Raw genomic sequence first — 26,951 nt, 5'->3', positions numbered from 1 at the left:
TTTGCCTTGTTGCAGGAAGGTGTAATTTGCCCCTTAATTTAAATTTTGCACATTTTGCCATCTATTGAAAAAATCAATTTAATGAGCTTTGAGCAGAGACATCCTTATTTCCCACCCGCTTTGCATCAGAGATATATGTTGTACACCTTGGCTCTAATTGGCTCTCAACTCTGTCTTCTTTATAGCTTCAGTCTGCAGCTAAGTGGCCTGTTCACCTTGCATAGTCCTCTGGCTGTACTTAAACATGAGTGATTGTGAAATATGGCATATATAATACAGCAGTGTGTGAGGTGCTGATAGTGGAAATGACAAGATTAAAGGTGTTTTTTCTCAGTCACCTGCGAGATGCTACAGAGGGTATACCTGTTGTGATGTATGCTGTGCTGCCCTGGTGAAAGTGTTTTTTTGTATACTCTTAAACAGATGTTGTTCAACAGCTCTACAAAAAGTGACATCACTAATCTTTGCTGACACTGGTCACACAAAAGAACATCTAGTGATTGCTTTTGTTTCAAGGAAATTTAGACTGGAAAGCTTTGGAGAGATGAAATAAACATTAAGGAAATCTGCCTCTTTTTACCCGGCCTCCAACAGGGAACAATTAGTCTTGCTTTTGAGCGCCACACTCCCTCTCTCACTGACTTCTTGTCTCATTATTGTGCTGTGAAGTTGCAGTAGCTCCCTGCCCAGTCTCCTCAGAGCTGTGTCAAACAGACTGGGAGCTGATCTATGAACTCCTCTCACACAAAGGGTGGAACAGGTTGTTGCAGTGCAGAAGTCAGCAGCTGCCTCCTGATATATTGATTAATGCAAAAGGCACTGTTTGAAAAGAACAAGCACTACTATATTATATCTATATCTTGAATAATAGATACAAAGTTTAACTAGAAGAACAGTTAATGCTAATTCCATTATTTAGCTAATTTGGCATATTGTATGTTTTATACTGGAGGCCCTCCATGACCCAACTTTTCTGTATAAAAAAATGGCCATAACCTTACTGGTTGAGTGTCCACCACCTGCTTATTTGTTGTGATGTCTATTATCAGTCCTTAACTGATTATTGCTTTAACTGACATGTTCCATAGTGTGGCATTAAATGTATCCATGTCATGTTTATCTACCTACGTCTAATGTATGAGTAAAAAATACCTTGAAAAACATGCATTCTTGCTGTGAGTAGATCTGACTAGTAACTTGGCACTGTGATCTCACCTTCTTGGAAAAAATTCCAGGCAAAATAATCATCCCTTTATGGAGACGAGCAGGTGGCGAACCCCCCACTCGAAAAGTTATTTTATAGTTATATTATATAATCAGTGCTGTATGGTAAACTATTTAAACTGTGCACCTTAGTGTATTTCTCTTCCTCTGTTGTGGATACAGACTGGTAGATAGCTATCTCATATATTGAGTTAAAATGTCAGACTGTTTTTATGACTTTGATTTGAAAGCCCATTGTAGCAACACTCCAATCTTGTATCTTGCTCCTTCATGTGTGTTTGGTCTGACCAGTAAATGTCACCTTTCAATCTTGTGTGACAGCTGTGTTGATGGTGCTCGGACTGCATCCACATGCCCTCTCTGCTCTCTATATTTATCTATGACTATTTCAGCAATTACTCCCCTTCTCTGGTGTCACTGTCTGTATTAGTGACAGTTTTGGGAGTCAGTTTTGCCTGTACAGCAGCTCTGTGAATGCTCTGCACATCTCCACCTCAGCTCCCTCCTCTCTCACCTTTAATTATGTGCGAGTATGAAGCTTGCTCTGTCTGCCTCTCTGCAGGAGGGGGACTGATAGGTCTCCAATGGCTGCCACTGGATTAATTAAAGGTGAAACTGTGGCTTATGCAGACCTGCTGTGTGTTTGTGTTTTGTGAATGGGCTGATGGCTGACGACGTAAACAGCTGTGATGCACTCATTGTTCTGCAGCAGTTGTTCATTTGTTGTTGTATTAATTAATGAAGGTTTTAAGTCAGACTGGGTTGTGTTTGTTCATTTTGTTCATACTAGAAGTTTTTATGTGTTTAATGCCACAGTATGTGACTTTTTAGCTAAGAAATAGACGTGAATAAATGTTTTTGTTGTTGTTATGTTTATTGCTTTGAAAACCTTACAAAAACATGCGTCCTTACTCTGAGTGGGAGTTCTGTGGAAAGGTGACCCGCTCTCAGGCAATACAAGACAATAAAATACCTATAATATTATAAATTCAAGGTGGATCATTTTAATGCCATTCTGAGCAACATTATAGGCAAAGAAAGGAGTTTGCTGGGGACACCACTCCAGAAAAGTTACATACTACACCTTCATTATCTTGCATTTTATGGATATAGGGCATTTATCAAGTAAACATGATGAAAGTACAATCTAAAGAACTTTGTGAACAATCCTTAAAAGATAACTGCTACCATTGCTGTGTTGCAGAGATACTTATGCCATTTTTGTTTACTTTCAGGGCAGTAATGTGGTGGAGGACCAGGACCTGTTGGAGATTGGGATCCTTAATTCTGCCCATAGACAACGACTCCTCCAGGCCATACGTCTACTACCCAGGGTCAGTACTACTGTTTTTAATCTGATTTTATTTTTGTGATATTTATTTATATTATATACTTGATATTTTCTTTTTACACAGCTCCAAAACAGATCTTTTCTGCTTCTTGTAAATATATGAATCAACACCACATAGATACAAGCAACAATTATGTCCAGGCTTTGAGTTATACAGTATTCTACTAACAAACAAGAATCATCTTTATCTGAAGGAATGCCGGTCTTGTAGGTTCCTCTTAGAAAAATGCATTGTGTTAGAAAATCTCCACTGACATTTCGTGGGCATTCTGGAAAGAAATGACCCTAATTCAGAGTTTCCTGTTTGTCTTTTTTTTATAGGTGAGGCCTGTAGGCTATGACGGGAACAACCCCACCTCAGTGGCAGAGTGGCTCGAGTCTTTGGAGCTTGGGGACTACACCAAATCATTCCTTGTGAATGGCTACACCTCCATGGAGCTGGTGAAGAAGATCTGGGAGATAGAGCTAATCAATGTAAGTGTCTTTGTTATGACCCACAAATGCTGTATTTAGAAGATAATATTGAGGATAATATTGACCCTACACTCATTGTCTCCAAATCAACAATAATATAGATCCATGTGTCATAGATCTCAATTGTTTCCAGGAACCAGATCAATAAGCTATAACTATAGGTTAAAGATGAAACCTGTGGTTTAACAATGCATTCATGGTACCTATTTCATAATTTGACGTGATGACATTTAATTTTATAAGATTTTCATCAATTATTATAATTTTTTACAGTTTTAGATAGGGGCTCAAAAAAGGGGAAGTTCTACATATTTACACTGTATAAAGATGAGGCATACAATTGCTTGTTTTGACACATTGTGGCTTATTTACATTGTGGCTTATCTTATACAGCTCCAGTGACAGACCCTATCTAGCCTTTTGTATTTCATTTTCTGATGTTTGTTTCTAAGCCTGTGTCCTTTTTCACCTTCACCGCCGAGTGAATCTTTCCTCTGATCAATTCAACCTGGAGAGACTCAGACAGATGCACTGAGAAAAGTATTTTTAAGGTTTATTAAATGATGTCTTCTGCTGGGGTCGGATGAAGGGTGTGACCAGTTAGATGATGTTTAGGAGATGTATTTCCCCTGAGGTCTGGACACTGGAGGTGGTAGAGGTGAGGCCAAGGAGAGTGAAGGGGACAATGAGAGGATGAGGAGAGTGAAGGGATTGGTGAGAGGAAGAGCAGCTGAGGAGGTGCTGGGGAGGAGGAGGGGCACGTCACAAGGAGGAGGTGCAACGAGCAGCAGAGAGGTGTATTAGTTGAGGAGCAGGTAAACTCTGGAGAGGCACAAGGGTAGATGGGAGCGAAGTTAGGTCTTCCAGGTTAATTTTACGCTTCCTCCATTAAGTCGCGCTTGAGATTTTAATCATTCATATTTTAGCTATTTAATCTTTGTAGTTTGTTTATTTCACAGTGTTTATTGATACTTGGCAGTGACATCACACTGGGGGTGTTCTGTATAATGCATTTCTATTGGGGGAATGTTCAGCAGTTTCCATGGTGACACACTGCAAAAGTTTTAAGATTTTTAACAAAAAAAGATGAATGAGAGTGACTGCAGGTTATTGCTAGCTAGCTTGTGATTGTAATTTTATGTGTGAGAGACCTGTTTAAAAGCAAAAATCATCTCTTTCTGGTCAGATTGTGTTAAATTAAAGTCTAACTTGAGTAAAAGTGATTCTAAACAGAGTAGTGCTCCAGTTAGCTTCACATCCCTAGGGAATCTTGAGGACATTGACTGCAAAGTATCAATTGTCATTTGTAATTATTGTCTAATGTTGCTCATGTCATTTATTTTTTAATGTCTTATGGTGCAAAATCCAGTTTATATAAATGCTGCTGAAAGATTTGGAGTCTAAACATATAATATCTAACAGGTATTTCTATAAGCCAAAGATCATTTGTCATAAAAACAAATCAGTGCATTAGACTATTTATTTCACACATGCTGCAGAAACAGAATGTTCTGTATATCCAGTGTCAACTTGACAACAGATGATGCTTTAAAATCCAAATTAATCAAGGTGTCTCATCTCAACAAATAACAATGCAATGGCTCGGATAAATGAGAACAAGAACATATCCTGAGGTCAGATGAGAATGAGAAGGGTTTACAAAGGTCTACAAAGGTCAGGTAATTGGTAGCTCGAGGTTGCCTAATGAGCTATATGTGTTTGCCCTTCATAGTTTATGCACTTGTTTCTGTTTGAATGCAGTTAATAATATTGAATATATTTAAAGCTTGGTTTGACATTTGCTACAAGTGGTGCAGATTGTGTCACACACTGTACCATCTTGACTTAGGAGAGGGTCTTTCCACCACAGTATTTCATCAAAACGATGTGCCCCTTTGATATCCCGAGTGTAACCAAATCACCCCTGATTGCAGAGCACTTTGAATGGGATGAAGATGGGAAAATGGATGTTTCCCTTCCCAGCGGAGGATAAAGAGATGAGTGATCGGCTGGAGGAGGTGGAGAGGGAGTTATATAAGCATGTGGGATGCAAGATGTTTGACGGCACTGGGGATACCGCCCACACACTGTGCTGTGTCTGTGTGTGAGGCTGTGTAAATGCATATGCGAGGCAGGCGATGTGTGAATGTGTTTTAGCATATACATGAGCTGTAGTATATAGGTGTACAGGTGTTTCATTTGGCTTTTTTGTTGGCCATATATATTATATTTATACTATGCTATTCTATTTCTGGACAAAAGGTACCTTATCTTGTATAGAAACTGATTTTGAGGCAGGATGTGCTTGGTTAATTATGTCTGGGCTGTGAAAACTGTGTGCATTTGTATTTACTTTAAGTTTGTGGTATTGTGAAAAGTTTAAAGATGGGACGAAAACCTTTGTGCCCCTTTACACAATCCCAGCGATGAGATAATTTAGCACATTATTTTTAATGATTGTTTTGCTGAAATGGATTTGAAGCCACAACTTTGTAGTTACAGTAGACTAGACATAGTATTGTGAGTTCTCATGGTTGGACTGCCCCATAATGAGCTGCTCTGCCCACTACAGCAGCACCTGTCTCTGCAGGGTCCCCTGAGCTTCAGAGGTCAGTGTACCTGGGAGATCATAGAGGTATTATGGAGACACATACTGATACTGGAGTGGAACGACTTCATTAAGACAGAAAGTAAAACTGACATTTTACTTCATGTATGGAGCATATTACATGTTGTCATGTATTCAACACTATTAATGGAACACGCCCATATAAAACAACAATTAATTACATTTTGTTCTGACAGATATGGATTATCATTTTTCCTCTTAAAACTTGGAGTAATGCTTTGAGTCTAGTATGCAGCAACTTTTGAAACAAAAACAAACAAACAAAAAAAATCAAAATACTCAGCAAAACTCAAAATAGCTCAAATAAATCATAATACAGTTTTTCTATTATCATAATTTAAATTATTACTGTAGTAATCATCATGGTTATTTTGTTTTCTTTTATAGAGTTGATCCATTCAACAGAGAATATTACTTTGCAGAATAAATAACAGATTAATACAACAAATTATACAAATATAATTTTTTTTTTTTTTTTTAAATAAAACCAGTCTAGTTTTTGAATGCCCTTTTTCTCAGCACAAGGTTGATACAGTTAAGATGTGGTGCACTGAGAGCTGGAGGCCTGCTCTTTGCTCTGGCCCTGAAGCTGTGTCAGGACTCTTGTATTTACATCAATCACACAGGTCAAATCTGCCATAACATTTGATCTTCATAAAGGGCTTCATTGAAATACACTGTTACTGTAACCTTGGTCATATATATTGGTCCCCCTTACTTATACCATCATAAACAGTAAAATAAAGGCTACCTATCAAACCTCTCTTATACAAAGGTATATATGCAGTTTTTTACAACAGCTATAATGAAAAAAAAGAAGAAATCCATTATTCATAAGCTAAGCAGTACATTTAAATTCAAATTTCTACTTTAAAATGGTATTATTAATCTCCAAACTCAATGGGTTAAGCTAATTAGCCATCACTTGCTGGTAATGGTGGTGATTAATCCAGGAACTATTCATTACTTCTGATTAAAAAATAAAAGTGTTAAGTCTATATTGTATCAAGGAATGCAAAGCAGCCCTTCCAAAAAACATTAACTGTTTTTTAAGATAAATACAATGACTGATGCTCCATAATATGTAATTTGCAACACAAAATGTAGCTGCTTTTTTATGTGACCATGTGGTCTCATACAAATTCTGATATAGATCAAGATCATTCAAAAACTATTCAGGAAAAGTCAACTTTTGTATATATCTTGTATTTTAATGAGTATCTGTACTTGTCCAAATTATTATCTAGTTTATATACTAGTTTTTGTACTGAATCATTTCTAGGTATGTTTTTTAAGCTATAGAAATGATTCTATTCTTTATAGCACTGATGTAAGACAACAATTTCCAAAACCTCCTAGTCTATTCACTGATGTTTCTGTCTCCCTCTGCTGAATACATATTAATTTCACTGCAGCATGGTAAGATGCAGTCATTGCTTATTTACTACCACAAGATGGCACTGTTGTTTCTCTGTTTGTTTGATTGTCCTAGCTGAAAGTGCTGAGAAAATGCGTCAAAGCTGCAAATTGCTCTCATTTCAAGTGAGTCCTTCGAGATCTGGTGTGAGGCAATTAGAAATGGATTTGGTTTTTGGAAAGGCGCGTGGTGCTGGTGGAGCGCAGATAGTCCATGGTCCTCCAGGAGTGATTTCAGTAATGTTTTCTACATGAGTGAACCCTGATATCACTGGGGATAGTGGCTGTAAATGACTGTTTGTGAACACAGTGACCTCTTATAGTGTGCTCTGCGTTTATCAGTGAGCTGTCTCAATATAGTGTACCTGTTGTCATCCCCTTTAGTTTAACAAGCAGATTATCATAAATTCTATTGTTTTTAAAAATGTTTCTCATGGCTCACAGTATTTGTAAATGAAAGAAGTAAAACATATGTTTTAACAAAGTAGGAATGAGTCTGAAAGATCCAACCTAAAGTATAAAATACAAAACATACATGTATGTTACAAATGTACAAAGGATATTAATCCAGTGTGTAGCATCTTCAGAATAATGAAAAGTAGTACCGCCTTAATGATTAACTATATTTAAAACAAAATATTATATTTTTCAATGTGGAAAAAGTTAAAAAATTTAAACCCATGAGTCAATATTTTATACACACTACAGAATAACTTGAATGGCATTAAGTTTTACCCTCTCCTCTGCTAGTGTGCTGCCTCACTTTCTCATGTGAAGGCCTGCCTTTGGGTTTCCCGGTATTTTAGTCACAGTGCATGGCCTAACTTGTCTTTACATCACTTTTATTGCAACACCTTTATTTTCAAATTATTCTTTAACTATATTTCACAAGAATCTTACGAAATGGTTTGCGTGTAACAGGATGATGAGTCAAAGAAGTAAATCAAGACTGGTCCTGATGATAGTCTTGTACTCGGTTGCCATGACAGCTACTAGTTACCATAGAGACCAGATATGTGCACTTTGTATAAATGAATTAGGTTGTGTTTTATGTGCTTTTGAGGGCTGAATTACATTTGCTGACACAGATCCAAGGACTTTTTATGTGTGCCATGTTCCTATCCTTATCACCTCCCCTGTCAGGGCTCCAAATGGACAGATTGTCTCAGCCAGCACCAGATGGTTTGTGTCTTTGTTAGACACTGCAGGAGTCTATCCTATACCAGGGAATCTCAAACTGTGGTACAGGTATTGCTGGTGGTTCTTCTGGCAGTCCAGATTTTATAATGTTTTGGTTATTTTTTTGTGCTTGTAGTTGAATAAATGCAAGATTTCAAACTTGATTTAAGTACTAAGGAATATACTTGATATTCAATACCCATTCTGATACCATGATGATAATAAAAAACACTCTTTATTTAGACAATAGAGTGTAATTTTCAACATTAAATCAGAGTACTTCCTTCTATATCACCATGTGGTTTTATACCTGTGCAATCCCGCAGTTGTCCATGTTTGTTCCGTAGTGGTCCATGGGCGTATTCAGGAAAGGTTCATTCATGTGAGTTTACGTTTTCAGATGACTCTTATTCAGTTCTTATTCAATTATACACTATTTCAAAATAGTATCTAATTTTGATATTAGTTTTAATATCAATTTGTCCCTGATTTTCAATACTTTTGACAACCCTATATTTACTTCCTTTTCTGGCCTTGACCATGCTTAGTTCTGGTTTAGTTCTTTGTCAGTTGTGCTGGTTAATTAGTCCTAATATATCTGACAAAACTGAGAATTTATACAGTTAAATGTTATAACAGACAAATAATTATATTGATCTTTGCTTAAGTGTCTAGACACATGGCTATAAGTCAAAATATAGTGGAGAGTTATGCCATTTGAACGCATGGTTTACAGTGAAATCACGCAATTTCTATGGAAAAATGGCACATGTTACCTGTTGTTAATTTAGAAGTGAGTGGATATGCCTCAGGATAAGAGTGTACCTTAGCGGTGTTCTTTCCTGTAAATGCGCCTCACTATTGCCTTATACTTACATTATATTCTCACTGGATGATTTGGTTGGTCAGAGATAATGAATAAACTTCACTAAGTTAGTTTTAAATTGTCAAATGAAATCATGTATAATTTAGCTATATTTCCTGGATTGTAGATGTTTTTGTGAGACAGAAATAGCTTAAAATGAAGCCTGACTCTGTATGCATTTCTAAGATTACATATCTATTTAGACTGGAACATAAGGCATTAAATCATTAGCAATATATTTCACAATACATATCATTTAAAGGGCCCATATTATGCTATTTTCTAATCTGTGTTGTAATGTTGTTTCCTTATCGCAAACGAATACCTGAAGTTGTGTTTTGTTTCATTCACACGTCATACATGTCTCTATTAAACTAAAGGGAAAAGGAGCTGTTAACTTGAAAACTGCTAATACATGACATCACAAGGTGGAACAGAGCATCTTGAGCTTTGGAGGTGTAAACAGACTAATAATAAAGAGTTACTCTAACATGTGTGAATAAAATCAAGCATAACTCCAGGTATGTTTTTCTTGAGGTAACAGCATTATAACATGGTTTAAAGCTCACAAGAGTAAATTTTGTGCAATATAGGACCTTTAAATTCCCCTCATTCAGTTTTCCAGGGAAGGATGTCAGTTAATAAGGAATGATTGTATTTCTTTTTTCTTTTTTTTTTTTTGCCCTTTTTGACTTGTTCTAACCTGTGTCTCGATATAATTAGTAATAGGGCGTGCAAACATGTGAAGAGTTTACAAGTTCTCTGGTGTCTGCGTAGACTTCCTCTGGTGCTCCAGTTTCTCTACCTATAAAAACACATGCTACATTGGGGTCCCCTCTAATATTTCTTACAACCATATTTCTAACTGTCTGTGAATTTTACCCACTTGAGTTATTTGTAACATAATAATGAAGATATTCATATTCTTGGTCAGTTGTAACCCCTTTAACCCCTGCATCGCAAGGCTCTGTGCACGTGAGCATGCTCGAGCTTGTCGCGGTACGGGCCCGGTGTCTCCATAGTGACGGCTCGATTGGGAGGGGGCGGAGCAGTGAGGAGGGGGGTGAGCGTGTGTACACAGAGAGAGAGGAGAGAGAGGGAGAGCTCAGGCAGAGACATGTAGGAGATGTAGTCTGGCTGCCGCAAGCTGTAGTAGAAGGGAAGAGGAGGAGTTGGAAATCTGCAGAGTGTGAGAGGAACGGAGACAAAGCTGGTTGTGAGGAGGCGAGGAGTGAATTAAGGAGCGAATAAAGACAGGATATACTCATCAGTTATAGGCTCCATCTGAGAGAAAAGCCACAAGCTACAGAAAACAAGTGAGGAACTGCACAATCTTTCACTGGGAAGAAGTCCCAACCAAAGTGGACCTAGGTAAGCCTTGTACACTGATACACCATATTTACAAAGCTTAGATATTTAAATATGATTATATGGTGCATTACAAGGTTATCAACGTGTATAACTGAACATGTATTTTTTATGTATGGCTGCCAATCCATTTGAAATAGTTGCTAGTTTGCTGTTTGTTTTGTATAAATTATTCTGCATTAATGTGTTTATAGACTTTGCTGGTGCAGCCCATTGATTTACTTGTGATAAACACCAGTTGTGCACAGCAGTATTTTCTGTGTGTGTGTGACTGGACTTTATTTGTAGGTATTAGGATCTGCCGGATCTAAGAAATCTACTAGCATACCTCCTCATGTACCCTATACTTATTTTTGCGTCTAGTGGAATGTGCTCTTTGTTGGCAAGTTTATCGTAGGTATGACATCCAAACTCCAAAAAAATATACACGCCAGGTCTTGTCTGTTGAACTAGTTTTGTATAAGAATATCAAAGCATAAAAAATTTAGTAAGCTATCACCAGTATTATTAAACATGCGCATGCCAACTGATGCCCTAATTTGTGTCCTTTCCTTATTTGCAACATCTTACTTGCAAAGACAAAGTGATATCTGGGACACTGTAACAATATGCAGATGTGAATTATTGCTGATTGGTGATGGTGCTGATGCTACTGGCTATACAAAGTAAAACTAAGTGCTACTTTACAATGATCAGCTGTTATACAAGGATGTACAGAGCAAAACACTGTGGGTGGTTTTGGATCTAACTATAGGGCACGGGATGCAGGCATCTCTTTGCATTACAACTGCGAGTAGACAACTAACTATAAGGCAATTTAGTTTTTTAATTGACGGCATATAAGTCATAATAAATAATTATTTTTTTAGTGGTCATCATTAGTCACAAAATTCATTATCACAGCTTGGGGTATTAGATGCTGATACAAGAGCTTAAACGACAATCTATTTACTTTTATTAATTTTGATTTGTTGTCTAAAGCTATTTGGTTCGTTCGACTGCCTATATGACATTTGAACATGTGATTGCTAAAGATGAGTTAAGTAAGACTTGTATTTAGAACAACCACAAATTATGAAGGACAAGCGTTTGGTCTATCTTTAGTTGCCAAGCTGTGACCTCACGTTGGCCGCTTTTAATAAACCGCTAATTTTGTACGACTGTTGTGGCGGCTTAGTCTAAATGTTGTCTCCTGACAGTCTGTTTTGTCTCTTAAACATTACTGCCTGTTTTTTATCACTGTTTTATCACAAATAGCCCAAATGACCCTTAGTTATATTATAAGAGCAGTTTATGTTATTTAATATGAATTATTATGCTCATTAGAATAATGCCCAAATTTAACTTAAAGGTGCACTGCGCAACTTTTCTGTTGGAGGGTCCACCACCTACTTGTCTCCATGGAGATGTTATTGCTTTCGCAGGAATGTTCCATGGTATGGCATTAAACATATAGGTCTAGCATCATTACAGGTGTTTCTATGGCTCAGAAACACAGTAATTCCTTCTGTGAATAAGAACGACTCTCCACAGATCTGGATTGTAATGTAGTGCACTGCTGTAACTTGCTTGTCTCCCTCGTGATAGATAGGTTTAATTTATACTGTGGAACATTCTAGACAAAGCAACAGCATTTCCATGGAGACAAGCAGATAGCAGACTATTACACAGTGCTCCTTTAAGTTAGTAAGTTAGTTTAATATAAATATTTGAACATGCTAAAAATCTGCTGCAGTGGCTGAAGTGTATATTTTAGCATGCCATTTATATTCTATTGTTTCATGTGCTGTATGTGTTTCACTAACTAAAAAAGTAAGAAAAATAACATAAAGTACTTAACAATATAATCCTCTGTTATTGCCATTTCTTTACTTTTGCAAAGCTTGTGCAACTCTAGATTAAACTGTTTCAGTTTTATGCTATAATAGTCCCATAAAAATAACCCACCACCAACTCCTTCCTCTGTGATCTTATTTTGATTCAGTTCATGAGCCCTTTTTGTACGTGAGGTTTTGTCTCTGTTGTGCTGCCCTGGTTAGACCATGTTTTCCTTATGTTTGCGTCTTTATAATCCCCCACCCCCCTCCCTCTCCCTCCAGTGTTTCCAGTCATACTTACACTTCTCCTTCTATTAATGGAGACGTATCTGTCTTCATGTGGGCGGGCCTATTAACACTCAGCTCTGATTGGGCGAGTCATTTCTCAGCCCTCAAATTTGGCTTTTCTATTGGTCTCTTCTAACATAATTTATTACACCACGATTCGCTGCGACTTTTCTCTCCTCACTGGTTGCTAGGTAACCTATGGTCTCCGGTTTCCTCTAGTTCCTCCAGATCTGAGCATCCTGTATTCGGACTGTAGGGCTGCACAACAAACTGATAAATACCTGAGAAAAATCTATGATGTCTGTTTGAGAAGCAAAACATAATAGCAATATACTGAATCTTTTTGCTATATTCTTGTCTTATAAATATGTCCTTTTTACTGTATAGCCCAAATAAGAGTGAAATCTAATGAGATCATTGTCTGTAGACTTTTAGTTGATTTTTCTCAGCCTGAGTGTGTGTTTAAGCAAATGTGTGAGTATAATCTATGGAGAGGCCACACTAATCAATAGTAATTATTCTGGCTGAAAAAGCTCCTGCGCTAAATGATACACAGGAGTTTAATAAAGGATGAAGAGAGAAAGGCGAGTGGAAGATGCTGGAGGTGATTAGGTATTAAAATGGAAAGTCGATAACCGGTGTTAGTAATTACGCAATTTCATCTAGTCGCGTTGCTTTCAATCTCATCACTATGTTTTACTATGTTTTAGATCTTATTTTATCTCTACCTATTTTCAAAGCTAGGGCTGCGCAATTTTGAAAAAAAAAAATAAAAATTTATGACAACTATTGCAATTACTTTTAGATTTACAAGGTATGTTTCAAAAGTGGAATTCTGTTCAAAGTGCACATTGTAAACAACTCCAGTAGCATTAATGTTTGTGATAAAACTGAGATATGAACTGATAAATTAATACAAGAATCGAATTAATTTCAAAACATGCTTGTAGGGTTTTTTTCTTTGAAAAGAGGAGATTTTGTTCTTTGTAGAGGACATTCTATTACATGTCTAAATAAATGCAGCCTTTGTGATATGATCATGATAACAAGTCAAATTGTGATTTTGGTCCTTTTTAACGCAGACTTTGTTTTTGTTGAAAGCCTATTTACTGATCAATATAATAATCGATTTACCCTGTAATGTATTCTGACCTTACCCATTTAAGTAACTATATATCCCACTGAGGATTCAGTCTGTTGAGTGCAGAAAGGTGGTGATTGGTGAATGATGTCCCACTAATATTGACCTATGAGGAGAAAATGTCTGGAAGGGCTCTGGCTGCAGCAGAGGTCATCGCCGTGGGGGAGCAGGTGATTGGTTGCATTGGCATGAGCCCTGGGTAGACGCACACTGTTATTAACTCAACCAAATAATCAATCAAGGGTATAGATGAACCACCACGGATGAACAAAAATAGTCTGTGGAGGACCATGATATGTTGTGTGTTTAATTTTGCTGCATTGCCGTAAAGGTAAGATTGAGTTCAAAAGTTCCACATGTATTAATCCAAGTGCTTATTCTGAGTCTTTAAGTATCCATCTACATGAGTCAGAACGTTAAACCTGCGAGGATTTTCAGATGCAAAATATTAAACTAGTGTTCATTGAAAAGAATTATGAAAATATGGTACGATGTATTTAACAGATGTGACCATAGACTGTATAAATGGACATAGCTAACATGTTAGCTGCCATGTTCCAAATGGGAAGTGTTTATGGGGGCACATCTGGCTCCACTGACAGGTTCCAATTGACTTTCCATTGAAGAATTGTCACCCCTCTCTCTGTAACTGCTGCTGTCATTTTGGTGTTAAAATGAACATTAACTCACTCTACATGGTCCTGGTATTTTTATTTTTCGGTGTTTTGTCCATAAATAAATTCCTATTCCTAATATGGAGCTTGGATCCAAGTTTGTCCTATTAACTTCTAGCACTTCTTAAAGTCTATGGAAGTGAAACAGCAGTTCATCAGATTTTTTTGTTTACTTTCTTATGTTGTTTTTGCTAATGCATGTCTATGGACGTTTGGTACATCTAACCAGTAGCATAATGTTGTTTGATGCTACATACCTCTGCACTATGAATATTCCTGTAAACTTTATATTTAAATTTATGCACTCCATGGCCATCCAGGACTAAACTAAGACCTCAGTTTGAGAAACACAGATCAAAAAAAGAAGAAAGACGAAGGACCTCAAAGTCTCTGGGATTTACACTCAGTTATGTGAAAAGTCAAAGTCAAAACAAATGGTGTGGCGATGAGAAAGGAGTTTAACTGTAGTGGTCAGATGGATAAAAGAGTTTCTCCGTCCTTTCTCTTGTACATCATTAAAAGTGTGTGGTAGCTTGAGCACACACAGTACTGGGACTGTTGATTCTCTCTGTAGCGTTCTGCTCCAGTGATCTGACCTGCTTCACCTCAAGTCTTATGGCCAACACAAAATAGATCTTCTCTGCTATGGCCTCAATAGCAAACTCCACTTTTAATGTCCGCTCTTATTGTCCTCACTCACAATATAATAATATTTACAGTGTATCCAAATTTAAAGCTAAAGTATGCAACTATTCACAGGGTCCTTCACGATTCAATACGATACATGGCTGACGATACGATATTATCCCAATATGGTGATACATGTGATAAACAGTATATATATTGCACATGATACTTTGTGATATATTGCTGTTTTTTGTTTTTGTTTTTTTTTAAACCAAATACATTTTAGCAACAATATTTCTTTGTTAAACCACTACCTGTGCAAAATAATATGAAATACATCTATTCAAAACAGTGAATATGTCAAGTACATAAACAAATTTCCTTCCACTAAATTAACAACAAAACTGTAGTGCAATCATAAAAAAAATAAAAGATACAAAAAATATAAACTGATATGATGGCCCACATTAACGATACCGTATCACCAAATTTAGTATCACGATATATCAATATTTCAATATTTTTGACACTCCTACTTCATTCTTATAACTTAGTAAATCAATTTTTTCCCTCCCAGAAAATGTACTGTACATTCAGAACTTCGTGCCAAAAATCAGACCACTATGCACTTTATCTAGACAGAAAACATTTTATCTGTTGCATGCTTCTAGAAAGAGCCATGTGCGTCACTATATGATGCTTTTTTGAACTGAATGGCTGGCCTCACGATATGCCAAAGGTTTGTGAGAGCTATGAGTTAGTTAGATCATTTAAATACCCAGTTTCTCCTTCTCTCACAGTTTGAAAATCAGGCACCTCAGCTTCAAGGCATTGCACAAAGATTGCGTTTGGAGTTATGTTAGACAAACAAAACGCATTAGTGCTTTGTAAATCCTGTTGGTAGGACATCATAAAGAAGAGCTGTTCTCCAATAAGCTTAGAAGGAAAAGCTACAATTATTATTTACAATCTATTTTTGACTCTAAATATATAAATCTGTATGTAATCGTGAACAGTTATACGCACTACTGTATCCATGTGTCTCGGCAGAAAAATGGAATGGCAATACTGAACTTTGTGGCAGCTAATCCGTTAATCAGGTCCCTCAGTCAGGGCTAAAAGGACTGTTAACAGTATTATAGCATTGATCTCTTCAGCCACACATTTACACAGATAACACACACAGCGCGCACAAAACTGGCCCCAAATAACTCAATAGAGTAATTAAATAAAGACCAGACAGTTTGTAACCCCTAGACATGACTACTGCTCCATGGCGCCACATTACAGAGTGGAGCAGGGAAGATCTTCAATTCTCTTACATGTAGTAACAAATACATGAGTTACCAGACATGCTTTTCTTTCATTATGAATAACCCCAGACAAAATATTGATTCATTCTCAAGATACTAGAACATAACCTTGGATAACAAATCTTGACACACCAGTAGATTTCACATCTTTATGTACACATTTTATGTTAGAAATGTATTGGATATATTGAGTCCACCTCTGTCTTAACAAACAAATACATGGGATAGATTAGCTATTTGCATTACATATTTTGAAAATTATTTCAAATTAGCAATTTTTTTGCAGGCCTGTTAACCTCACTTTCATTTAAATTTGTAACAGCTCTTTTCTTTCTGCCCCGATACAATAGAAATGCATAAATACATGTCATTATTTTATTTGCCTCTTTTAGATAGCCAGATGGAATAATGTAGTTGGACTGTATACAAGCTCTGTGTTGTAGAAGTGAGGTTACATCATTGCAGCTTGGCATATTGATTTAAAAAGAAGTGAAACTAATATGAATGCAACACAACAGCAGATGGTTTCCAGGATGGACATGTGATGGGACACTGCTCTGTAAAACATGCTACTAATTTGAATATTAATATTGTGAGGCACTTCTGCTAACATACATGACATGCATACCAGCGATAATGCAATAGTGCTACATGCATTCTTTGTTCATTCAGGAATAAGAAGGCCTAATCCTCCTCCAGCTTTGTAACATCTGTTTGAACTAATACTGTGTGTGAGTGTCCGCGGCCTGTTTTTGGAGAGGAGTGTGTGGGTGACTGCTGCGTTACCATGGTGACTGTTGAACCTGGAGCTGAGGTGAGGGCCGTACTGTAGTTAAAGTAGTCACAGTTGCGTAAGGTAAAGTGTTACACACAAACAAGTATTATACAATGACCACTAACTCAGGTGGATACATGCAGCATCCACTCTGGGGCAATTCACGCTCACTCCTCCCAAGAGACTGACGTGGACTAAATATTTCAACGCTTTTACTGCAGAAGTCATCATCTAGGTCATTTTGAACAGCTCGAGCAGAAAACATCTAATCACTCTTAAATCTTTAAAGAGTTAAGAGTTTTGTAATGTTGTTTCCTCTGGTTATAGATATAGAAGTAGTCATGCACTGTTACACAATCCTATGTGGATTAAATGTTTTGCCATATCCTAAAGGGTGAAGTTGCCATCTTCTGCCTGTACATATTTCTATTAATAATAAATAACAACTGGCATCTGATGTATACCACCTAGGACTACTTTATTTTGAAAGATAAAATAACAAACACTGTCAATGAAGAGAATGAAAAAAAGTTGAACTCTCGATCTTTGAATCCCTTTGCTACTTTGGGCTTTTGGTGAAGTCCTGTTTGAACAATTACCCAGTTAATCTAAGGTCTTGCCAGAAGGCATTTTGTGTAATTGAAATAAAGGAGAGAGAACTACTAAAGCCTTCAAAAATTTAAAAGTATTAATAGCTCACGGGGGCACAGGGTGGCCATATTGCACCAATTAGTTAAACTGTCCCCCAACTCTGTCTTTGCTTTGTTCCCCTGATATAGTTTTACCATGGAAAACCCAGTGACAATCCAATAATTTTTCTTGTTTAAAGATGCTTCACTAGCAAGGACCACGGCACAACAATGGAATATGATAAAGATATTTATTGACGATGGATACATGTGTTGGCTGGGAGGAGACTCAGGATGGGCTCTGTCTGTGGGAGAGAGGGGGTCGAGAGAGCGGAGCCAGATGAGGTTGTTGGGATGGGCCTGAATAAATAGGGCTTCTGGGTAATTAAAGGCGTGGTTGAGCTGAGCTGTGGTTGGCTGGAGAGGAAAAGGGGGGGGGGGGGGGGGGGGGGTGAGGCGTGGTCCTGTTCCTGAATCTCAGTCAATCATATTAACTCCACTCTATTATGTAACTTTTTTGGTGGAGGTATCACTTGTGTGTATCGAAAAAAAATAATCTGCATTCTGTGAGCTGCGAGACTACTGGGAGAAACTGTGTATTTAAATAACTAACACAGACTTTTTAACTCAAATTAAAAATTGTGTGTCCTATCCTATATTGGTGGAGTGGGACCCGTTTGCAGTTGTCCTCATGCACAGTAATGGTGATTTATGTTTATTCTGTATGAAAATAACATGCCATACTCTCAGCAGCATCTTCCATTCCTGTATTGAATGTGGGGCAGTCATTGATGAGTACAATGATTAACTGTGTGTACTGCATATCTCTGCGCTGGGAGAGTTGTGCTGACTCCAAGCAGGACTGTTGTTATGGGAATCATTATATTCACAGCAAGCTGTACATAGAAGCTAATTACCACCTTTTACCCTCAAGACACACTCACAAACACATTACTTTCTTTGCTACACATACCTTTTAGCTAAGGCTGTGCAATTAATAGAGTTTTAAAGGTGCGCTATGTAACTTTTCTGGTGGAGGGCCTGCCTCTTTAAATGTCTACAATGTTCCACAGTATGGCATTATACTTGTGTTGTGGAGACAAGCAGATGACACCACCAGGCCAAAGTACAGGTCATGTCTGAGGAGACGCGACTCTGCTCACTAGAACAGTGCGTGTTTTTATTTCAACACTGCAAAAATCATCATCTAGGTCATTTTGAACAGCTCAAGCAGAAGACATCTAATCACCCTTCAATCGTTAAAGAGCTAAGAGTTTAGTAATGTTATTTCCTCTGGCTATTGGTATAGAGGTAGTGATTCACTGTTATGCAATACTATGTGGATTAAATGTTTTGTCATACCCTAAAGGGTGCAGTTACCATCTTCTGTCTGTACGTATTTCTAATAATAATAAATAACAACTGGCATCTGGAGTGTACCGCATAGGACTACTTTATTTTGAAAGATAAAATAACACAGGAATAACATAAAGAGGATGGCTGAATGAAATCTGAGATAATCAAAAAAGTATAATCTCAATCTTTGAATCCTTTTGCTACCTCTTTTTACTACCCCTCAAGTCACACTCACACATTACATTCTTTGCTACACATATCTTTAGTTGGGGCTGTGCAATTAATAGAGGAGGTGGAGGACTCTGCCAGTAGGTAACGTGACTCTGCATACCAGAAGAGTGCATGTTTTTTTTTTTTTTTTTTTTGGTATTTCTGATCAATAAAAACACTTGTAACTGAATAAATGCATGTTAGATATGTTTAATGTGGAACATTCCAGTCAAAGCTATATAAGATACAGATACATATAAGATAGCTTAAGTTCTGTAAATTGTAAAAAATATTGATTTATTCGCAAGCTACTAGAACACTTGCCTGACAATGCCATCCTAATCACTTAATAGCACACACAACGTTTCCTGTATATGTAATATACAAGGAATTGGAGAGAGGCACTGCCAGGCAACTAGAACACAACCTTGGATAACAAATATTATAACACCAAAAGATTTCACACTTATATACCCTTTTTATGTCAGAAATGTATTGGATATATTGAATGCACCTCTGCTAGTGTTAACAATCAAATACACACAATAAATTGGCTTTGTAAATTTGTAACAGCTCTTTTCATTCTGTGCCTGCATTCATGCATACATTCTGTGTAAAATAAAAATCCATAAATACACGTAATTATCTTATCTTATTCCTCTTTTAGATTGTCTTGATGGATTACTATAGTTGGACTATTTACCGTATGCAAGCTCTGTGTTGTAGAGGTGAGGTTACATCTTTGCAGCTTGGCGTAAGTGAAAACAGTCAAATTTAATAGTCTGTTTTGTTTATGTTCTGTTCGGAAATTATTACTAACATTTTAAAATAATACTAAAAATAAAATGTATTTGAAAATTGTTAACGATCGATATGTGAAGAAATAAATATCACAATTCTTTTTTTCTTTTGTTACATCATTTAGCTTTACCTTAACCTAACACAGACTGCAAAACCACAACACAGAACAGCAGTTGTGTTCTCAGAAATGTCCAATAGAAGGTACAAGCAGTGCAAATCACTGCCATGTTCCTGCTCGTCTCCTTAGAAAATCCTGTCACTGGCACAGTCTGTGAACGCCTGGTGACCGCACAGAGAAAGAATGAGAGCTTTCATACCAGTCCAAGTGGAGATGTGTTTGGAGCTAACTGTGCTAGCGCCTGCAAAATGAGCACTCAAGGGAAATCAATAGACCATTACAATGTGTCTACAGTCCCATAGTGTTACATTTACATTTTATGGTTGTTAGTGAAAAAGATATAATTGAAGTGTTAGCTGTCGAATGTTTTATCAATATGATACATTCAAAATTGTTGAGACACAGTTCGTTCTTTCATGGTTGTGATTTGAATAGTGTTCACAGAAAAGCCATTTAAATTAGAGAAAGCGAAGGGTGTTATTCTTTCACATTTACTCTTGTTTAAATGTTTCTTTAGGTCTTTTGGATGGATTCTTTATAATGCAGCAAGTTTGTGTAACATTTGTACCATTTATATACTGGGCCAAGGCCATTGTATTTATATTAATATATAAATCTGACAAATACATTTTGTAATGAAATATGTACATACACATCAACAGGATTTTAATTTGTTCATTTGTGTTACTGGACAAATTATGTCCACTTTTGGCAGAATGCCCTGGAAGAAGTCATGTAATGCCCACACTGCCTTTTCTCTCTCTCTCTCTCGCTCTCTGTCTCTCTCTCTCTCTCTCTCTCTCTCTCTCTCTCTCTCTCTCTCTCTCTCTCTCTCTCTCTCTCTCTCTCTCTCTCTCTCTCTCTCTCTCTCTCTCTCTCTCTCTCTCTCTCTCTCTCTCTCTCTCTCTCTCTCTTTCTTTCACCTTTTGCCTTAAAAAGGTTCTAGTTTTGAAGTCATACTTTGTTGCCCAAGGCTATGCAATGTAATATTAATTAGGTGGGGAGAAAATTTCCATTGAATAGGTGCAGTTATTAATCCAATGTTCCTGTTGAAAGGTGTGTTTTGTAGATGTGTGTGTTGTACTGGGCACATAGGGTGGTTGTATTCTCATGTGATTTGATCCAAACGAAGCACGTCTATAATAGAGCTGTTATGTAATGAAAATAATGACATGATGTATGCATCTGCTGCGGGCCATTTGATATCATTATGCTCTCATTAGTGCAGGCTCTGTCTTCGGCACTGGGCCAGCATCTTTCTCTCTGAAGTTGTCTGGAGAAAGCTGTTTTATTGATGTAATCACAACAATGCCCATCATATGTTATATTTATGCAATTTTAGCTCAGGCTCGCATTATTATAATGACTAACTTCATTAAATATTGTGTGTGTTTGCAGGTATTAAAGATCAGTCTGATTGGACATAGAAAACGTATTCTGGCCTCGTTGGGGGACCGGCTACACGACGATACGCCACAGAAACCTCCAAGGGCCATTTCCCTAAGGGTAAGCACTCAACCTTTGGATTCATTTGAATAAACATGATGAGTCAACATATTCGAGAGGTGGACTCGGGTGCATCTAATGTGGCTGCGCTTGTTTCCAAGGGAACTCATTTCCTAAGACTGGAGGTACACTATGGACGAGATATTTCACACCTTGCAAATTGGTCCGGAATTCTAATTGTAAAGACCATGTTTTCCCAGTATGATGTCTTCTCCCACATAGGACCAATCTGTCTTCTAATGATCAATTAAAATCGGCAGGGCCTTCAGAGAATCAAGATTAGAGGCTGTTTTCTAAAGTGTAGAATTTAAGAAGTCTGTTTGTCGATCCTGTCCTAGTCTGTCCTGAGTGAGGGTCAAATCTCAGAATGTAAGTGCTAGTTCTTGTGCCCATTACAATTCTGCTTATGTTTATTCAATGCAGTGAATTCACTGTAAAATTTGTTTGTTAGCAGCTTGCAGTTTATTCTTTGTCTTGCAGTGTTTTCAAAAACTAAATGGATTTTAGCAGAATAATAAATCCATCCCTCCTTGAGCAAATTTTCTCAATTATACTGCCATTAATATATGAAGAAGATATCAGCAAAAAGAAAAAAGTGCCACATTTACAAAAAGGATATATATGTTTTTGCAAATGAACTTCTCCTTTGTAATTGTCCTTCATGAATATAAGACAATTACAACAGCTCATTATGACATTTAAAGGTATGAAATAATGTGGGAAATTTACATCCAGCACAATAGTATTTGAATGAACAGAGAAATACATTTGTTTACTAAACAAGGGTTGGCCGGAACATATTCTTATCATTGTGGTTGTTTACAAGAGCTATTTCCCACATCTCCACTGCTGTTGAGTCCACACTTGGCCTTGTTTTAGAATTGTATGTTTTATTATCATTATTATTATTATTATTATTATTATTATTATTTTAGATCAATATTGAAATTTAAAATGTCTGAAATAAAAGTCATCATCCAGGTGTTAGATTATAACTATAAATCTGACAAAATGATCATATGTCTTCTTTAAGTACTATGTAAAACACACTAAAACACAGTAATTCAGTAGCTTATACTTGAAGCTTTTACAGTCAAATATCTAGTCTAGTCTGCTTCTTGCATAGCAGATAATATTGATGCAGCGTTTTCACAAGACTTAAAGTAGAAGTTTGTCTTGTGTGGCTGCTCTTGCGCAGATATAATATGTGACAGTTCAAAGCAGTGCGATTGGCCCACTTATACAGCAGTGACACAGCACATTATGATATGATAAATGAACCTTCTCTCACACTCGGCTCTAACCTCCCTGTTTCCCCGTCTCTTGCGACAGGAGCCCGGTGGGAACCACACCCCCCCTCAGCTCAGCCCGTCAGTGGGACAGGCAGCGTACACAGCGGGGGTACCGGGCGGATCTCTGGACGTGCAGCACCTCATCATGCAGGCGGATGCTCGGCGAAGGCAGCGCAGCAACGACAACTACTTTGAGGACGTGCCGCGATCCAAGCTGGAGCGGCAGATGGCACAAGTCAGCATGGTGAGGAAGAGGGGAGAGGGTGAGGAAGAGGAGGGGAGAGGAGGATGAATGAAGCATGACTGGTGTTATGAATGGTTACACAGGACTGTGCAGCCTCAAAATTTAAATAAGAGTAATACTACTAGGTGTTAGAGCACCCATTAAGGGCTTAAACAATCATGTAAAATATGACTCAAGTGACAGTTCACACCTTGGAGTAGTTCAATGGAGTAATAATAATAAGAGTAGGCAGTAATTTACCAGAACCCTATCACAACTGAAGAAGCTACTTGGATGGGCAACTAAACGCATTCCACAACCTAATTTTCTTTTGTTGTGGAAAACAAAAATGATAAAACTATAGGCAAGGCAAATGTATTTGTATAGAACAATTTTTAATCAAAGTAATTCAAAGTGATTTACAGATTAAGAAACACATTAAGATCACAATACAAACCTCAGTCATATGCACAGCTAATCAGAACAGTTTTGAGCCTGGATGTAAACATAGATCAAAGTAGAGGCCCATCTCATCTTCAGGAAGAATGTTCCAGGTTTTAGCTACATGAAACTGAAATGCTGATTTTCCATGTTTAGACCTGATTCTGCTCACCAGCAGGGGGTCGGTCCCCGAGGTCCTCTGAGAACGAGGTGTTTCTTATGGCACTAACATCAGAGACAATGTTTTGTTTGTGCAAGATTGGATCCACCTTTTTTGTAGTCATTAGAAAAGCATCTTTTGACTTGCAAAACTGTTTTAATAGTGAGTGAAGTAAAGTATTTTACTCCTATGATAAAAGCTCGTTAAGTGTTTTATCACTTTAACTTTTACCATTAATAACAGACAAAATGGAGACAGCAGCACTCAAGGCCATCTAAGGTTTTGCATAATTTTCACAAACAAACACACAATTCATTTTCAGTGCTTATATTGGCAAACATATCCCAGGTTTATTCTGTACACAAAAGCTGAAAGACTCCAAATTGTCCCCAGTCTTAGTTGTGAGAAATGTTTGCTCAACAACTCGTATAGATTTGGCTAAGCTCTTTATTCAGTGGCCAATTTTATCCCTGTTTCCAGTACAAAATTAGATCTGTGACTTCCAATCAGAGCTGGCAGTATAACTCTCACTTCCTCAGTCTTTGGCACATGCACACTCACAGGCACCAGCTGTGTTGTGGTTCCTTATGATGAGGGTCTTTTTGTGTCTCGCTGTAAATCAGAGATGTATTATCAGCACTGGCAAACACCCTCTTATCCCTTGCATCTCCACAGCGCAGCTATCATAGTGGTACCCCCCTCCCACACAATAACATGGTGTGTGAGTCAGCACCGGCAGATTGGGGCAACAATTAAAGAAATACTTATACTCGGGTGCAAAACTCCCCCTTTGCACCTGTTTTGTGATCTCTAAATTGTTCAGTGTGCATCTGTTTATGATTTGAAATGGTTAGCACTCCTCCACTGTAGCTGAAAACAATAAACAACAAGCAATAATTTTAGAGGTTGGTGGTTTTCAAACTGAAGACCAAAATGTTCATGAATATTTTTAATTCAGTTTTGAACTAATCAAGAATTATGGTGTTTAAATCCTAAAAAGGACTGCACCATAAATAAACAATATATAAAAATAAAACAACATGCAAATACTTAAATTAGACCATAACCTGGGCTCCTAAACATTACTTATTACTCTCATATACCTGATCTGACGATTGGTGGTTCGAATCCCACTCTCAGCATAAACATCATTGGTTGCATGGTCAGTGCAATTCCTGCTCTCGCACATGAATGCTGTCATTGTGTCCTTGGGCAAGACACTTAACCCACATTGCCCCCGGTGTTTGCGTACACTGTTGTATGAATGTGTGTGTGAGTGGGTGAGTGGTTCCTTGTTGTAAAGCACTTTAAGTGCCTTGAAGGTGGAAAAGTGCAATATAAAAATATGACCATTCACCGTAGAGAGTGCACACCCATGGAAATGTTTTTGCTTTGCCTCGAATGTTCTTCAGTATGGCATTAAATTTCCCTATCTTGCATTGAATTCAATTACATTCAATTACATTCCTCCACTACAAAAGTTAAATAATACACCATTAAGCTCTTCAATAAAGACTCCCCAGTTTCCTATATACCACTGTTATGGAACCAAAAATCTAGCGCATTAAAAGTTTATCTCTGTAACATTTCCAGGGAGCTCTTGGGGGTTAGAGGTTGTGGGAAAAGATGGAGTAATAACATTATAAGCTGGTGCAAATCAGCAAAGATTTACCCCGTGTCCATGTTTCTAAAGGCTTTTGGCTAAGCTGTTTATCCATGTTTGCATTTAAGATCTCATCTCCAGGCCCCATGCCGTGTTTCTGGCAAAGATTAGAGACATACACAGACTTTGGCGCAGCATGCAAGCCAACCTCTCCCATATAAAATATCATCTGGTTCCATTTACTGAAGAATGAAGAGGCATTCTATTGGCTCTATTGTGATCCTCAAATATTCAAAAACTGCAGATTTTTAAAATGCTCATTAGCTAAACCTCAATAGGCAGTGACCTTATAATCTCACATTATACACATTTCTTATCTACTTTCTGGTGTTCTGCAAAGTTAATCTAAAAACGGATATAACTCTTCTTTGCCAGTAAGTAATGTCTGAGAAAAATACATGTGTTTATGCCATCGTTGCCATCATATCCCATCTTGCAATCTTGTGTAATCTAGATTATGTACTAATATGTCATTGGTTGTCATTGCAGGCCGGGGAATGGTGTGAACCAATCACGTTGCGTCCACCCAATGAAGCCACTTCGTCCACTCCAGTGCAGTACTGGCAACATCACCCAGAAAAACTCATCTTCCAGTCTTGTGACTATGAAGCCTATGTGAGTGTAAAGCTTTGGTAGCTAAGTAATAATCTACCACGATGATTTTCAGATATTTAAATGTTTACCTGTCCAGAATTACATGAAGACATCCACTAAAACATTGCTTGACTGTTATAAAGAATTATTACAAGTAATGCTAAAACATTAATCTAAAAAAATACGACATGATGAATGAGACATATTAAAGGTGTACTTGGTAACTTTTTGATTGGGGTCTGCCATCTGCTTGTCTCTATGGAAAGGCTATTTCTAGTTACAGGTCAGATCTGTGGAGAGGCAACTCCGCTCACAGTAAGAATGCATGTTTTCCAAAAATCAATAACATTTCTATGGAAACATATTGCACCTTTAAGTAGACTTTGTTCATGGAGGGCGGTACAATCAGAAAGCTGCCAGGGGAAAGTGGTTTTTGACAACATCCTTAACAATCAGCCTGTCAAGAATATTAAACGTGAGTGGGAGCCCCAACAGAAAAGAGTGGTTGGGAGCAAGTGTGCCAGTGTGAATATTGGCAAGCATTATGAGACTGTAAGTGAAAAAGACCAAATAAGACAAATGTAACAGAAAGTGTCTTTTTATGCTCGAGTTATCAGAGAAAGTGAGATTTAATAAACCAAAAAGTACAGAGAAAGCAATACTGTTCCCATTTTCATTACATTTCAGCAAGACCTTAGATGGGTTTTTAACTTCATTATGCACTTTTATAGGCTGAACTCCAAAATATTATCTGGGGTTATTACAAATCCATTTCCCACATGACCTGGTAGACCTCCTAACTTCATTACCACATCTA

At 37.5% G+C, this 26,951-nt stretch overlaps 1 protein-coding gene across 6 annotated transcripts in view; it reads left to right on the top strand.

Annotated features, from left to right (window-relative positions):
• The window catches only part of anks1b (ankyrin repeat and sterile alpha motif domain containing 1B), a 167,278-nt gene that overhangs the window by 124,075 nt on the left and 16,252 nt on the right, over nucleotides 1–26,951 (top strand). For all 6 annotated transcript variants that reach the window (XM_055153440.1, XM_055153438.1, XM_055153436.1 and 3 more), the window contains 5 exons: nucleotides 2,460–2,558; nucleotides 2,897–3,049; nucleotides 21,654–21,761; nucleotides 23,094–23,297; nucleotides 26,030–26,155. In XM_055153440.1, the coding sequence (XP_055009415.1) occupies nucleotides 2,460–2,558; nucleotides 2,897–3,049; nucleotides 21,654–21,761; nucleotides 23,094–23,297; nucleotides 26,030–26,155 (690 nt within the window). The remainder of the gene's footprint in view (nucleotides 1–2,459; nucleotides 2,559–2,896; nucleotides 3,050–21,653; nucleotides 21,762–23,093; nucleotides 23,298–26,029; nucleotides 26,156–26,951) is intronic.

The sequence above is a fragment of the Boleophthalmus pectinirostris genome, unplaced genomic scaffold, assembly GCF_026225935.1.
Source record: "Boleophthalmus pectinirostris isolate CB_2022bp ecotype Guang Dong unplaced genomic scaffold, ASM2622593v1 HiC_scaffold_18, whole genome shotgun sequence".
NCBI classification, from domain to species: Eukaryota; Metazoa; Chordata; class Actinopteri; order Gobiiformes; family Gobiidae; genus Boleophthalmus; species Boleophthalmus pectinirostris.
The sequence above is the reverse complement of the archived record's forward strand: the minus strand, read 5'-3'. Positions and strand labels throughout refer to the sequence as shown.